General features: G+C 28.2%; 1 protein-coding gene across 5 annotated transcripts in view; it reads left to right on the forward strand.

Moving 5' to 3' along the window:
- Nucleotides 1-17,727, forward strand: part of LOC136988894 (moesin/ezrin/radixin homolog 1-like) — a 67,662-nt gene that overhangs the window by 32,697 nt on the left and 17,238 nt on the right. For 3 of the 5 annotated variants that reach the window (XM_067286906.1, XM_067286923.1, XM_067286914.1), the window contains exons 3-5: nucleotides 4,116-4,199; nucleotides 13,336-13,431; nucleotides 14,611-14,670. In XM_067286906.1, the coding sequence (XP_067143007.1) occupies nucleotides 4,116-4,199; nucleotides 13,336-13,431; nucleotides 14,611-14,670 (240 nt within the window). The remainder of the gene's footprint in view (nucleotides 1-4,115; nucleotides 4,200-13,335; nucleotides 13,432-14,610; nucleotides 14,671-17,727) is intronic. The other 2 variants (XM_067286928.1, XM_067286937.1) reach the window with 1 other exon arrangement.

The following is a 17,727-nucleotide window of genomic DNA, read 5'->3' on the forward strand; positions in this document are numbered from 1 at the left end:
TTAACAGGACTTATTATACTGGATTTATGGATTCAGCAATTAGGTCTTACAGATCAGGAATAATAATGTTTATTTAAATCACCTTTTGGTATTTAAAATTGTTAAATGACATTTATTAATTATAGATTAAGACAAATTATTAATATTATTCAATAAATGTATAAAAATCCTGCTGAAATGTTCCTATCCAATTAATAAATTTTGGTTATTATAACTGGCTTCTGTGCTTATTTAACAGTTTCTCTCTCCTAAATTTTTACATTTTATTTTTAATGGAATGGAATTATAATGGAATTAATATATAAATAGAAATCTTTGTTTGCTATTTGTACTTTTATTTCTTAATAGAATAAAACATAGTTTTAAAAAGATTTATCTGTACTGATTCTGTTTTGTTGTATTTATTGAATAAATTTGGATTATATTCATTTTATGCACTATTTGAATAAATGCTTGTTGATTTCTTATTAATGAATTCTGATTGTACTTTTATACTCAAGTTTGTGTGTGTAGAGGTGTTACAGTTATTTTTAAAGAATATTAAATTTTCTGAAAGATGGCAAAAATATTAAGATTAACATATAAATTGTTTATTTCTCTAAAATTTAGTTGTTCTTTATATTTTCACACTCATGAACCTATTTACAAATTGTAAACTGAAGTAGGAGGACCTAATTACAGAATTAAAAATAGAAATTATGAAAAAAAAACCTTGAAAGATTATAATAAAAATAAAAAGTTTATATACAACTCTGACAATTACTGTTCAAACATGTTCAGACTCTTTAAAGAAGATAGCAGAGTAATGTTGATAATCTGAGATCATAAGTTATAAAAAAAATGCCTATATTAAATTACACTTGGACTTAAAATTTCCAAAAATGTTTATTAAACTACTTATCCTTGTGCTCTAAGATTTTCTGATATCCATAGTGTTGGCCTTTTGATTGTAAAATGAGTTCCTTATAGCACTTCATAAATCATTGCATTAGCATTAATAGCATTGTAAGCAAAGCCTTTTGATTACAATGATGATGCAGTCCTGAGAGAGAGTTCTGCTGACTTCATTTTTGTAGCAGCTAGTTTTTATTTTAACCTCGGATTACATATAGTTTCTTTTACAGGATCACATGCATAAGGTGGCAGTTTTTCTGAATTTTTACACACATTATGCTGCATGTAATTCCTCAGATTTGTCAATTCAGAAAAATCTTGTAATGTTTTCTCTGCAGCCATTTCCTTGACCAGATTCCCATAGGGACCCTTTCAAACTTTGATAGCATGGGCTAATGTGAAATGAGTTCAGCTAGAATTAAATGACATGAGGACTAACATGCTACTCAGAAGAACCAGAAAATGTTTTTCTATATTTTTCAGGAACAAAGTAAACCTGTGAAAACATTTAAATTGTTGAAGATTATAGTGCCCCAAGCTATGTTATGGAGAGAAGCATTTAAAGTCTTAGTGACCTGCAGACTGCATGTCTCTGTCATGAATAACCAACAAACATCCATGTTGTTATAATGACTAATACTACTACTACTGGCAATCATGTAAGACCTCCATGGTATCATTTTTTGATAATGTCGGGCAGAAAATAGCTGTCTTATGCATGTGATCATGTGACAAAGAAAAATTGTATGCAATATGCATAGGTATGGCAGTTTTCTATAGATGGTTTTGGAGGGTCTCTGATAAGCATAAAAAGTTATTTGACAAATTTTTACACACATTGTAGCATGTAGCATGACAATATTGTGGAAACAAAACTAAGTCAGTTTGGTGAAAAATACTAGAAAATTGTCACTTTTACATATGATCACAGGTTAAATGTATTTTCATACTTGACAGTATAACTTTTAAAACCGAAATATAATCAATACATTTGGTTATTGAACAGATACTATGTCAGAGAATTGCATCTATAGAAAACATTTTTAAACAAAATAGCAATAAAATCTACTACTCTTACAAAATTATATTTTTAACTTGGCTAAATATCTACAGCAAAATGGAAAATATTTCCAATTTATTTTTGAGTTATACATTATCCATTGTAGATAAGAAAATAATTGCTTTTATCTTGGACCTATTGTTTTCAGGATATATAATTAAAAAGGACACAATCAAAATTGTTTTTTATATATATTATATATATATATATATATATATATAAACAAAAACACTTAAAACATTTATTTAGATGCACACACAAATTACCATTTCTCATTCATTCATTAAAATATGTATTGAATATCATTTTACCAGTATAAGCCTTACAGAAACAAAATTTATCTTTTGTTTGTTTATGGCAGCATTGTATCTGTGTGATGCCTTTTGTACACATCTTGTGTTTGGATTTGTAGTGCTGAGTTTTGTCATCATTTCTTTCAACTGTACAGTAAGTCCTTTACTTACGAACTCCATCTGTTCGTAGCGGTCGTTCGCAAGTCGAAAAGTTTGTAACTGTTAGTAATTTCTGTTAGCGGAAGTTGGATGATTGAGCCAGCAAGGATGAAAAACGGACGGGTGACGGACTTAACTTCTGTACGTCTTCACTCCACTGAGAAGAACCACACACTGACCACACACCACTGGTCATTAAGACAGAGGCAAGAGTTCCCAGGACATGTAGAACAAAGGAAAATAAACACTTTCACCGTACATCACAATATAATTGTCAAAGAACACGTTACAAAACTAACACGTGAAGAACATATGACAAAACTTTAAACACGTGACAGCCACATGTCTAACAGTAACAATTCGAAAAGACTATGTTTGGTGCAAAAACTCAAATACAACATTGTTTTTACAATTATGTAATGTTTAGGCTATTTGAATAATGTTGAATTAAGATTGTTAAAGGGAAGTATAAATTCAAATCAATCACATGTACAGTACATTATTTATTAAAATTACTCATTTAAAACAACTACGAATGTACATATGTATGTACTGTAAATGTTTTAACATAAAACTTCAAAAATAAACTTGACTATACATAAAAAATAACCAACTGCACTTTAACCCGCCATCTGTCGGCTTTGTTCGTAACTTCGAAAGTTCGTAAGTCGAATGTTCATAAGTAGAGGACTTGCCTGTTTTGGGAAATCTTTCTTTCTATTTGTACATTTTCCTACAAACCTGATTTATTGTATTTTATGATAAAAAAATATTCATAGAAGCTTACAAACTTTTTTCAAAAAATCATTACAGATTCATTTGATAAAATAAAAACAGTTATGTCATTGCCTACAGGCCAGTGCATCATCAAAAGCTCCACAACATATTTAACTTTATATCAGTTGCTTTTATTTTGGATTAGCAAATGATCATTTCTAAAATTCCATTAATAAAACAATTTAAATATTAAGTACATGTGATCTAAATAATTATGTGCAATGGCTAAAACTGGCTAAGCATGTTGTTGCCATCTAATTAGTGTCTTTTCACCCAAATATCTGTAATTTATTACTTTTGACATAAAACCTAATAATGCACACACATTTTGAAAGTTTAAAAATCTTGCTATTATTTACCATCTACCTTCAACGTTTCTTTGAAATATAATCATTGCCTATTAAAATGTAGCACTTTACATTGCTTTGTTATACATTGCTCTACTAATGGTGAATTTGGCTACCTGCTTTCTGAACAGCAGGAGTAGATTAATGACACCATTATTCCAAAAGAGAGTAATCAACTAATCACAGTAGGTAAGTGATACAAACAAATGCTTTATTCTTATCAGTTGTACAGGAAGGAGCAAGAAAAACACTCTCTAAAAGTATCATAGAGCAGCCATCTGAATTTTCCATAAGAATTACTTTCATCATAATTTGAGAGAAATTTTCAACCTTTGTGAATATTTCTGTAGAATACAATAAAACAAATCTATGCAAGATGCATAAATAAAATAAAATAAAATTTATTTTAAGAGCAGATTGAAAGAACAACAATATTAATTTGTTGACAGTGTTTAATATTATAGTGACCAAGTAACAAATGTGCATATAATTTTTGAACCTGTTTGATTTTTTTCTTAACCCTAGCATTACCAGGTACTGTATATCAGTTAGTATTTATAATAAAAATACTTTTTTTTTAATTAGGTGAATGTCAGAGTTACAACAATGGATGCAGAGTTGGAGTTTACCATCCAACCTAGCACCACTGGAAAACAACTCTTTGATCAGGTAGGAATATTTTTCAAAATATAATATTTTAGAAATGTATTATTTTAAAAAATCTAATAATAATGTGAAATTTATGCAATTTATTACTCATTATTTTTTGTGACTAGCTAATTACAAAAAATTTATACAATTGATCTGTAATATATAACAAATGATAATGCTATATTAGTAGAACAAATGGTAAAATATCCACAAGAAAATATTTTGTGGATGTTTTATCTACAATGTTTGTGTAAATAGCTTATTTTACAGGAAATAAGCAAAGAAATTGAATTATTTTGACCAAAGTTTGTAATTTAGCTTCAATTAAAATGGATTTATGTAATCAGATGATATAATCATTAGTGATTAATGAAATTTTACTGAACAAGCTTTTGACTAAGTGACTTAACTTAGTCTTACGGCTGATTTATAGTTCTTTGACAGTGTGGAATTTCAAGGTTCCTAGCCATCACTGGAGATAGAACATTATCCAGTTTATAGTTACTGTGCAGAGATGGTCAGCTCTTATCATTGACATCAAATATCAGAGATGAACGATGATGATGATAGATCAAAAGTCATTATTGATGTTTAGCAGAGTAGGGAACAGCAAGTGTAGTAGAACTCCATGAACTCCACTGTCATAGCATCATGCTGCTGTTGAATTGTAAACGGACCCTTATTTCACTCAACTCTCTGCATTTTTTAAGTTATATGAGAATGTGGTTCTTGTATTATTGTTGTTTACATTAAGTTTTAATTCAAACCCATCAGTGAATGAGTGGGGTTTTTTCTTGTACATAATTGATTTTGACTTCTTCTTGTTTTGAATATTTGAAATAAATAATATTCACTATTATTAACTCTTTGAATTCTTGTTTATATATTATAGTTAAACTTAATAAATATTGTTGTGGATTTTTTTGTTTACATACACATTGTATTCAATGTTTTTTTTTGAAGTCACAAGGATTAAACCCACTAAGACTAATGTCCAGGGTTGGTACTTGATTGAACCCTAATTTTGTGTAACTGCTTTATTGAATTTAATTTTGATCATGCAGTATGCTACAAACTGGCACTTACTTAGGTGTTAAAAATACAAAGAAAGCCCCGAAAACTCCATATGGCCAGCCCATTGATCAGGCACAAATGTGTAATCAACTACTAGTGTTCAGTAGTTTTACAGAATCAATAATAAAAATTTCTTTTTTTCTAACTCAGGTCATACAGCTAATTTCATCTCCACCAATATTTTGAATTCAAATTAAATTTGAAAAAACAAGAGTTAATTGCTTAACTGTCACCAAAATACTGCCAGACAATTTGGTTCAGAAATAGATTGCCTTCAATACTTGTACATTCAAGTTTGCTTTCAGGAGCTATGCACCTTCATTGAACTGGTCTTTTATCTGGTTTACAAAGTGTAAGGGCTGTTTCACACTGTCACCGACTGGTCCGACCGGTCCGACCCGCCCGAGCCTATAATCGGGCCGACTAGTAGTAAAAGAATTCACACTGAGTACGATTATGTCGGTGGCCGACTCGTAAGGACCAATCGGAACGCGTCTTACAGATCAGAACACTAGCCAATCGTGGTAAGTTTTTCAATTTAAACAGAAAACATGGCCGTCTTTATAAGGTTGTCGTGTGTTCGCGGGCTAACGACACCATTTTAGCATTTTTAATGTCGCTTTCTCTTGTAAATGAAATGTATTATGGTGAATTAAAGTAATTCGTTTTGTTAATATCGATGAGTGCCTGCGTATTTCTTAATAAAGTTGTTCTTAAACGAAGCAAATAGACGGAAATAAAAAATCGTTCGTAACTTTTAAACGGTTGATCGTAAGTAATATTTTTTTAATACCAATCGATTCAGCGTATCAAATTACATTTAGATATGTCTACGTCTATTCGTTAATATGAAGTTTAAGACTATTTTTTTAGCTGGATACCTTTTGCTTTACTCTAACCAATTATTTTTTTCAATGTCGCCTTTATAATCGGCTCGCCGAATATCATAAAGCCATGGATATTTTCTAACTTCGTTTATTAAAGCTTCCAAGAAACTTTACCTTCCGCCATTTTCTAACTTCGGATAAATCTAAACTCTGATTGGTTATAGGTTCGAAGCTCTCATTGGCTGTAGCTCACCGACTGCTCCGACGCGACTACAAATATTTAACTTTTTAAATCTGTCCGACTGGAATGACCAGTTTGTCGACCGACTGCTGTTGCCATGGCAATACGACTAGGAGTCGGACCGGTCGGCCCAGTCGGTCATAGTGTGAAACAGCCCTAACGCTGCACTATCCTATTTACATACTTCTGAGCGTTACAGTATCAGTTAAGTATGAAAGTGAATGTTTGTTTTTAATTTTGAATTTAGTTTATTTTGGGGGTTTTGGGACCTTCCATCCTTAAAAACACAATAAAATGTCTCTGAAAAGAAAATAGTAATAACTAAAAATAATGCCCAAAATGTAAAATAACAATCAGACTTCAACTTTTTATAAGTTTTCCATAGAAAATCCTCCTGGAGGGCATCTCCCTTTTGGAAGATTGTCCATGTGTTTCATTGCTACATCCCACCAGACTAATCTTAATTCAAATTTAACTTTTATTTATTTATTTATTTATATTCTATATTAATATAATTGACTTGTTAATTTTAAAGTTGAAACTATCTTTTAAATACTAAAATTTACACCTTCCTCTCACTTTCCAGCATTCACTGATTCAAAACGAATCTTTTGGCTACATTCACTGGCTTGCATCAGGTTAAGGAGATCCTATATCAAACGTCTATAACAGGTTTAAAGTTTGGAATAACGCCATTTTTCCAAACTTTGAAAGAACAAATAATCAAGCTGAAAAATAAGATTACATAGAAATTATACATTAAGATAGTTTTACACACATGATATCAAATAGATATAGTCTGCATTTTAGAAATTCATTGATCTTATTTGAAGTTAATGCTGCCAATAGAATTTTTGTACTAGTATATATGACTTCTTATCTGGATGCTCAAAATACTTGACTGTAATTTTTTTAAAGCTGTCTTTGCAAATGATTAACCTAAACTAAAGAATTAACTATAAAAAACACTTTAAATAAAGAAAACACCTAAATCTTTATTTATGTCTCTGCCATTTCATTTTATTGTAATTTTGAAAATTGCAAATTCATTTGCTTTCTTGACTCTCTAATCTTTAAACTAACATACATTATTTTTGTTTAAAAGCCAATGATTATCTTTTACAATTGTGTAATTGTTTTCACAACTGTGTATAATTTGCCTGAAATCAAAATCTTAATAATGGTAAAACTTTATCCACATCTTTTTTGGCAAAGAGACTAAAATACATCAAATCATTATACTACCTAATGTTTGCTGAGCAATACATTATGTGCAGCTACGATGTAATTCGTAGTATATCAGTGTAAATATGAATAGATAGCTTCAGGGGCAAGAACAAAAAATCAAGTTTGGCTTACATGAACAGAACATTTATTAATAAATGAACAGAAAATATAATCATAAAAAGTTTATTCAAAATCGAAAGCAAAACAATATTTTTATTGTTCGTGATAATTTATAAAACAGAAATATAAATTTAAACGAACAGAAAATATTATAAAATGTTTATTCAAAATCAAAAGCAAAACGATATTTTTATTGTTTGTGATAATTTTTAAAACAATCTTCTACGCAAAGGGCTGGCTTCTCAAGACAGATTGGACAGAAATAACGCGTTTCTCGGCGTTTTTTAGCTTTGGTACAAATTCGACATGGCTTTGTCAGATGTTGTTTTTTCTGAGTAGATGGGATACTCTGTAAATAGTGGAGCTTCTGCAATTTAATTTTTTTTGAAACTGGTTGAATCTCTTCTCCAATCAACGCTTCGACGAATGCTTCTCTAAACTTTATAAGTTTTATTTTAGAAGAAGTTGCTTTTTGAAAGAGTTTGTGCGCATTATGTATATATATTTCTATAATATGTAATGCAACCTTTTTGGGCCATCCAATAGTCTTTCTTAGAGCTGTGTAGTACGATAGCATTTGATCTGATCGTCAATGCCAGACATTCCATGATTATAATCTCGAATTATATTCGGTTTCATCGAACATTTTCCATTGCGATTGAACACCTCTACCATTTCAACAACGTGCATGTTTGAAATGGTAAGGACTTCTCGTTTGTCTTTCCATTTACATACAGTAACAGGACCATTTCGCTGCCAAATAAACTCCCCCATCCTCACCAAAAATTTTGTCAGATTCTGAATCACTTAGATTAGTGTAGTAATCAAGTTGTTTTTTAGTTAGTGGTCTTTTCTTATCCATTTTGGGATATTTATAATTTGATTATAAAAATAAATAAAAAATAACACTCTCAAAAAAGACGTAAATGTGATGTGCTTGCCTCTATATCTGATTTATTACTAATGAATTTAGACGCACATCTCCGATTGGCTGTAGCGAAGTGACAGGACGAATCGTGTCTGTGCACGAATTAACTCGTAGTTTGGCTTTAGCGAAGAGCTTTCTGTTACATAAGCCAACTACGAGATAATTCGTAATACTTTTATTTTAAGAAAAACACATTCTATATGCTATTTGATTATTACTATATACTCTGATTAAGTTTTTAATAGATATTATCTTTTACAATTGTGTAATTGTTTTCACAACTGATCTATAATTTGCCTGCAATCAAAGTCTTAATAATGGTAAAACTTTATCCACATCTTTTTTGGCAAAGAGACTAAAATACATCAAATCATTATACTACCTAATGTTTGCTGAGCAAAACATTATGTAGTAAAACTTTATATAGTTTAGACCAGGGATGGGCAACCTGTGGCCCAAGGGCCGCATGCGGCCTGCATTAATATCTTTTGTAGCCTGCATCGCATAAAATATGAATAAATATATCAATTTTCCAGCTTAAGGAAGAATGCAGAAAAAATTGAAATGTTATTTTCTACAACTTATGTATGTGAATTGTTTTTCTGCAATAAATTTAGTAAAAATTAAAACAAGAAACTGGCTAACAGACACATCGAAACTAGCAGTGACTAATATTTAACCAAATATTTCTGATATATTACGTTTACATCAGTTCCAGAAGCTAAATTAATTATATCTATGCTAATTTATAATTATATATGAATAAATAATTGTCATTTACTGACATTTTTCCCCCCTCTTTTCTCTTGTTTGCAGCCTGTATCAGTTCAAAAGTCTTGAAATTTGGCCCTTACATAGAAAAAGGTTGCCCAGACTATGCCTCTGTCAATACAAACAAATTCATTTTATAGAAAATGGTAATATAATTAAGTAAAATTGTTCTTCAGAAATGTAATTTAATAAAATTAAATCCAGAAGGCATTATATAGAATTGTATTTCTGAAGATATTTATAGAATTTGAATTTACAATATTTCAAAAAAGAGTGTAAATTCAGTAGTCAAGGGTTTTTTTTATAATCCTAGCTAAATAGACATTTAGAATGCAGTAATTTATTCTAGTTAATATTATGTAACATTAACATTTAGATTTAAAATAAATAATTTTAAATCCTCCTGGGAGGCATCTTCTTTTGGAATATTGCCTATGTGTTGCATTGCTGTATCCCACCAGACTAATTTACATGACTGTGTTTTCAAAAAAAATTTTTGCCAAATTATTTTTTTTGGACCTATATTAGTTAACAGTACACCTTTAATTTTTGACTTGCCTGTGTTAATGAACTTTTATAAAAATGATATAGAAATAATTTTTGGTAAATTATTTTGATTTCAGCATTTTAACTTTATTAAATTTATCAATGATTTTTCTTTCTTAATGGAATCAAATATAAGTAAGGAAAGTTTATCTTTCTCAGTAACACGAAAAACCTTTCACACTTTGTTTCTAGCAATTTAATCACTAAGTACAAATGTTTTCGGCCGTTTTGAATGGCCTTCTTCGGGTAGAATAAGGTCGGTTAGAACGTCGTGCAGAGTTTTTTTTTTGTGTATAATTTCAAGCATGATTTTTAATGGAGAGAGAGTTTTTTTTAAGTTTAATGATTTTAAAAATTTACATAATTTTTAAATTTTTTTCTTTTTAAAAATGGTTCTTTAAAGGTTGAAAATAATAGTTTATTATAAAGCATATTTAAAATGAAATGACAATATAATAACTAATGGCCTAAATAACAAATATCTTCTAATCATTTTTAATAATTTTGCTTTCTAATGATATTTTGTTATGTAAGTATTTTTCTGAAGTATGTTATGTAAGTATATTTTTCTAAGTTTATTATTACGGTAAAAAAAAAATCTTGATGATTAAATAGATATTGTATAGATACATAATATCTCAGTACTTTATTACAGTGTAAAAAGAACAGACTGTCATTCAGCACTATTGAATCCTTTATGTATTGCATCACAGAAATACATACATAATTCCCAACAAAAAATTTTTTAATAGATAAACACACATTTTAATTTTATGCCAGTTTTCTTAAGCAAATATAAATAAATAATTTGTTTTTAATATATTTGCATAAGTGAAGTTATACTTAAAAGTATTTATAAAAATTTATAATTCAAATAAATAAACTATATAAGCCTTATTTTTATAAAATCTTATTGAACCTTATTAAATTTAACTACATCCATTATTAAATATATTCATTTAATAAATTAAAAAGAAGAGAATAACTGATAAAATACAGAGGATCCTAAATTTTCAAATTTGGATAGTTGGATAAGTTTTTATTCAAATATAATGTGTTTCAAACTTTTTCAAAAAAGTTTTTAATCTATCATCATAAAAGTAGGAGAACATTCTTCTTTCACCCTAAGGGAGAATGGAATATATCAGTGTTTCTCAAACTTTTTGGACCGCGACCCCCCCTTCTGCACTTAAAAATTTCAAAGGACCCCAAAGAATAAGTGTGTGTCGAAAAACATCCCGGAGGGAGGGGGTTAGGCTCGTATTTAAATATTATATTATATGTGCAATTTATTTAAGTAAAAATTTATTTTATATATTTTTTATTTCTATTATTTCTAAACATGAATCCATAGTAAATTTATAAAATATTTGAAAAAAATTGATCTGGCATCAATTTTTCAGCGACCCCCCCCCAAATATTTTTTGCGACCCCCACTTTGAGAATCACTGGAATATATAATAAGTAATAACTAGCACTCTTAATTGAAATTAATGTCATTTTCTCTTGTCTCCTATTCTTGGTTTGAGTTGTCCTTTAGAGCATTGTTTCTCAACTTTTTGAGAACTGCAGAACACTTTTTCCTCAGAATATCAATATATGTGCATAAGAGTACATAAATGTGTATATGTACAGTGCATATGTATATTACAGATTAACTGAATGAAAACAATTGTTTTGATGTGTAGACCTATATTGTATTTATAATAGAAGATTTACTAATTAAAATTGATGATTATGAAAAAGTGAATCATGCAGAACTTAGGCGATTAATATTAATTATCTTTAAATATACTTGTTAACAAATTTGATAAATCATTATTGAAACAGAAATATTTAAGAACAAGTTATATGCTAGCATTTGATGCTATTTTCATTATGAAATGAACTTAACATTTCACAAAAAGAATTATTTAACTCAAATAACTGTACTTAGAAACAAGTCTTTTAAAATTTCTTTTTGTTATATCCATTGTTTTTCTGACATAACATGACACTCGGCTATATTAATGCTACTATTAATAATTAAATATTAAGTACCTATCTCTAGACCAAATTACTTAACATTTAATTATTATTAATAGCATTAATGTAGCCTGATATAATTGACAATCATTTGGCTTTAAACTAATAATTGGGTTTTTAGATGTTTATATTTGTATTGGTAATCAGCTTATGTGCTAATGTCTAAGAATAATACAAAGTGTATTTTGTATTTCTGTTTTTCTTTAAATTGTACTATTCTTTATTTGTTGGTTTGAAACCGTGTATGTAGTACTGAATTTTTGAGAGTATTAAACACAAGATCGTGTTACTAATCAATCAGGTGGAAAAGAAGCCACGTGATTGATTAATAACACAATCTTTTGTTTAATACTCTCAAAAATTGTACTATTCTGTTTTACCAGCTGAACCATCTGTGTATAATAAAATAAATTTTAAAATATGTCTTCACTATCAAAATATTCAAATATCATTAAGAATATTTTGGACTCAGTTATACTGTATATTCTGACAAATAAGAATAACTAATAAATTTCTCAGTATTTTTGTCGTCAGCAATTAATATATTCAACATTCATCAATATATTGTAATTTCATGTGGATAATCCATGTGTTAAAAGGCCTTTTAGAAGTTAATGTAGGTGGGTTATCTACAAATTTTAACTCTCAAACAACTTTGGATGAGTTCATTAAGTTAAGAACATCTTACTAACATTTTTCCTTCATCTAAATTAAGAACACCTTTTAGAAAATGTGATAAATATTCTATGCTACAAGCATTTATCTGTTATGTTTTTAAAAGTGAAAATTGTGTAGAGCAATACCTGTTAAGAGATTTTATAAAAATTAATTTTTATATTATTAATTATAAAAATAGCAAAAGGCTTAATTTTGATAGTAGAGATGAGCTTGTAAAAAAATGTAAATGCCCATAATGAGAAATTTTCGTTGTCTAATCCCACCCAAGATATGACATGTGACTCCTCTATCTCCCCCACTCCCTTAACAGCCAAATTTCATAGTGTCAATACCCTGTACATGTTAGAAATAATAGAATATATAGAAATATTCCTTGCTATGTTTAAAAATTTTTGATTTATCCAATTCTGAGATATAATGCAAAATAGATGCAAACATACAGAATTTTGTAAGTTTTCCCCTCCTTAGATATTAAAATATTGAGAAATATGAAAAGACCAGGAGGTCAAAATTTGACCAATCACTATACTTTCTATGTTCTGTAACATCCAGGAATGTAAAAAAAAGGTTTTGTTTATCACCATAAACAAAACCTTTTATTTACATTCCTGGATTAATTATATACAACTATAATTAATCATTATAGTTAAAGTTTGTTACAAGATGTATAATTTTAAATATCTCATGAATATTCTAATAATTTCATTTTATTTTCAGGTCGTAAAAACAATTGGATTAAGAGAAATTTGGTTTTTTGGATTACAGTATGTTGATAGTAAAGGTTACATTACTTGGTTAAAATTGAACAAGAAGGTAAATTTTTATACTTTATCTTATAATTTTAATGAATAAACTATCTGACTCCAATTAATTTGTGACTTTCACATCTTAATATTGTGTTTTGTCAATAATACAAATTATTTGCAATTTTATTTGACATACTTGTGTCAAATAAGATAAATTTAATAAACTGCAAGAATGTAGTAATGATTATATAAATGTTTTTACATTTATCTAAGCTATAAAACTGATTGTTATTTCGTATAGTTTCATTTATACCAAGAGCCATAAAATAATTTTGGATATAAAACTTTGTATTTTGTGTGTAAATTATTTTGCCTTTACAGTCACAAAAACATTACAATGAAATAATTTTTGATGTAACATTTTTCTTTATTTCTGAAATTATGTATTATATACAAACATTACTGTCCGTTTAGTTTCATAAAAACAACTCTAGTTTTATTAGTTAGATTTTATATGTGAAAAGTAATAACATTTAATTTACGTTCTCATTGATTATAACTTTATTTTCTTAGATTTTAACTTTAAAAATTGCATTTTATATGTAAGATATGTGATTTTTTTTTTTTTTTTAAAGTACATAAATGAGTAATGACTTTAATATATTATAACTCCAGCAAAATTTTCTTAAACACTAACATTTTCAGCTCTAATAAATGCCATTGAAATGTCCATATTTGGAATGTCATTTAAAGGTAATTTAATATGACACAAAATTATTAGAATTAAAACTCCAACAAAATTTTTCTTTAAGGTGTTAAAGTAGTTAGTTGAGTCCTCATCCAGTTCATTTATTCTATATACATGTATGTAAATGACTTTTTAAAATTAAGGAAATTTGACATGGCCAAAAACATAAGAAAAATACAAATGCTATGACAATAATAGAATCAGATGAGATGGTGATGATTTATTAAATAATTTTGTGAGAATAGTCTATTAAAAGAAAATACCTTATTGATATATCTTAATAAAAATATAAAATATAAATTTCGAATTAGAATTAATAATTGTAGTTAATTGCTTAAAGAGACTATAGTATAATAACTTTTATCACTTAATACAATTCTATTACTGTATTATTCATCAAGTAGTTAAATTGTATCATTTTTATTTAATATTTTTTAAGTAATTTGTATTGTGTCTTAATTACTCTTTGTATTTTACTGCTTTCTTTGATGAATTCAGGTAACTTTTTCATCAAACTTACATAAAGTTAAATATGTCTTATTCAAGCAAAATGATATGGTAATGGAAATATATGTTGTGAAAATGTTTTATATATATAAAGAATAAACATTAGACAATGAATATTCTATAATTATTATTTTAGTAATTGATACAATATTTAAAATTGTTGTTGTTTGCAAAAATTTGAATTGATTTTTAATTTGATCTCATTGTATCAGTTTTATATATAAAATTACTTAAAACTTTGTCTTTAGTTTCTGTTCAGGTTAAATAAGAATTGATCTGATTAAAATTCATAATTTCTTCATCCGATGGTTCTTTTATTTTTTTAAAATAATTTTAAAGACAAATTCGCCCAAAATAGGGATCACCATTTATTACTTTTGCGTTCTAGATGATACATTTCCAGTGACCGACCTTCCTTTCTAGGCTACTAGCTGCCAAAAAGTTAAAAAAGTCATTAAAAAACACAAAAATTTCCAATTAAAAACACAAAGATTTTCTAAAATCGGAACTGGTGTTATACGAACGTCTTTCTTGTTACCATCTGTACCTTCTTGGGGGTGTTTTCGGCCTTTTATCCACAGAGAAATGAGCGCTGGAAAATGTAGATTAAGCAGGTTTCCCTTGGTGACGATATTTTTAATCAGGTTCCCCCTGATTAAAATTGATTTTTAATTATCTATCTTCAGTCTTTTTTCTGTTAAGTCAAAATATTTACTTTAAAAATAAGGTCAAAATTAGATTTTTTGATATTTGCAAATCTGTACTATACAAACAAAGCACTAATGCAAAACATAGGATTACATTCTAGAAGTTAGCAAAAGTGTATAATTTTTTTTTGTTACAAAGAGAGATGTTTATTAAAGCATTCAATAATTAATTAACAATTACAATTAAAAGTATTGTATTATGCATTAATATTAATTTTAGATAAACGAGGGTGTTTTCTTTTTACAAAGTATCATCATCAGTCGTCTGAGCTGTTTTGTTGGTCTCAATCAGAAGTGTCAGCAACATTTTCATAATTTTTATTTTATCATAAAAAATTTTTATGGACGAAGAAATAAAAATATGTTGTTAATTGAAAATTTGTTCTAGAGGACTACATTTGTTCAGTCAAGCACCGAGCAACTCTTTCCAGAATTTGTGTTAGAGTACCACCATATTTCATTCATTTTATGAATGGATGCTTGCTTACAGTTAAAACAAAGTTTAATAACATTTACCTAAAAATGTTTAAATAAACTCCACTAAATATGAAGATTAATCTATAAAAAGAAAAAACAGTAACAGAAGGGCTAGAGTCTGAAAGCAACGGTGACACCTGGTTGATAGGAAAATTAGTGCAATTTTTTTCCTTTCTTGTCCTATCGGTTTTCATTAAAGTAAACCTAATTAAAAGCACAATATAATTTGAAAATTTCAATAGTCTAATATCCATGGGCATATTTGAGACAATGTGCATGATTAATTGAATAAAAAAATATATCAAATAATGAAGTTTGTACTTAAAAATTGTGAAATTTTTATTTGGAGGATTTCTAAAACTGTGTTAGACAAAACCAGAAGTTGTGCTGTGTGAGGAATATCCCCAATTTTTAAGGTAGTGTAGAAGTACCATGTTGTACAAGAAATACCTGTATTTTAAAATATTATGTAGATAGTTTCTATCAAATCTACTAATGCATGTTTTCATTTACACGCCAATCTGTTCCATGCTTTTGCTTATTTGTTTTTGCTCTTGATAACATGACTGTGCAGTAAGAATTTTTCAACAATCTGATCAACTGTTGTCTGTTGTCAAAGTAATTCTTGCAACAAACAAAGCTTTTTGTTTACATTAGTGATGAGGCTAAATTTATTTGAGAAAGTTATTCTGTAGCTTTAAATGGTAACTTGTGCAATTGACTTTAATTTATGATACAAATTTTTAATATTTGTATCAGATAAGACAATGTTTTCAGTTCAAATGTTTTGTTTTAATAAAATAAATTAATAATTTTAAAAATTCAAGAATGGTTACACATGAATGAATCATCTATATTAATCATGTAGACTATATATTAAAATTTCTAAGAATCTGATTAACATAGTAGTAATAAGGATATTTTACATTAAAATTTGTTCATAATTTATAATTTTCTTTGATTATTTAAACAAGCTAAATATTTTAGTTGGTCTATAACAGGGGTGGCCAACTTTTGTGCACATAAGATCTACTTTTTATCGTAAAAATGTGTCGCGATCGACTTGTTGTCATCAGCATAGTCTAAGTGGGGAGGGGAAGTGTGAAATACATACTATGTTTATACACTGTGTTTCAGCACGAAGTGCACTCACTGCTTATGAGTCGAGTCATAACTGCATGCATACAGTTGCGTTCGGTTACAAATATAATACATTAAGTCAAGACATCGCTAGCGATCGACCAAAATTGTCTTGGCGATCGACTTGTTGGCTACCCCTGGTCTATAATATGTCATTCCTGTCAGGAAAACATTTCCTATTCAGATATGACATTACAAAAACAAGAATATCATATCAAAGAATGATATCACAAAGATGTTTTTTTATAGAATATTTACAATGAAATTTGAAAATAAAAATAAATTAATAAGAGAAATATTACTTTAAAATTTGCAGTATACAGGAATTCAGATAAAAATTTTCTTAAGTAATTGTTATCTGAGTTCAGAAGTTAGGTGAATAGATAGGATACAGTAATTTAGTACCAATTGTGCAGATCATTTGTTTTGTCCTAAAGCAGGGGTCACCAAACTTTTTTCACGACAGGCCACATAACTGAGAATGATGAGCTCAGGCCTCATAACCATTTTGTTCAATACAGTACACTGAACACAAAAATTAAAGACAACCAATGTATTTATTTACCAATACACAAACACGATTGCTGCAGCAAGCTCATAATTGCTTTTCTTAGAAACTTTGTTGTAGGTACTGTACTTACATAAAAAGCGCTCTAAAGTTGCCAAATTTTTATTTCACTGATTTTCCTAAAAAATTATATTACTATTAGATGCAAAAATTAGATTGGACCAATTTTTATTTACACTTATTTCAGTTTTTCTACATAGTAAGTTTATTTACAAT

The sequence above is a fragment of the Centruroides vittatus genome, unplaced genomic scaffold, assembly GCF_030686945.1.
Source record: "Centruroides vittatus isolate TY-2023 unplaced genomic scaffold, ASM3068694v2 contig_1276, whole genome shotgun sequence".
Classification (NCBI taxonomy): Eukaryota; Metazoa; Arthropoda; class Arachnida; order Scorpiones; family Buthidae; genus Centruroides; species Centruroides vittatus.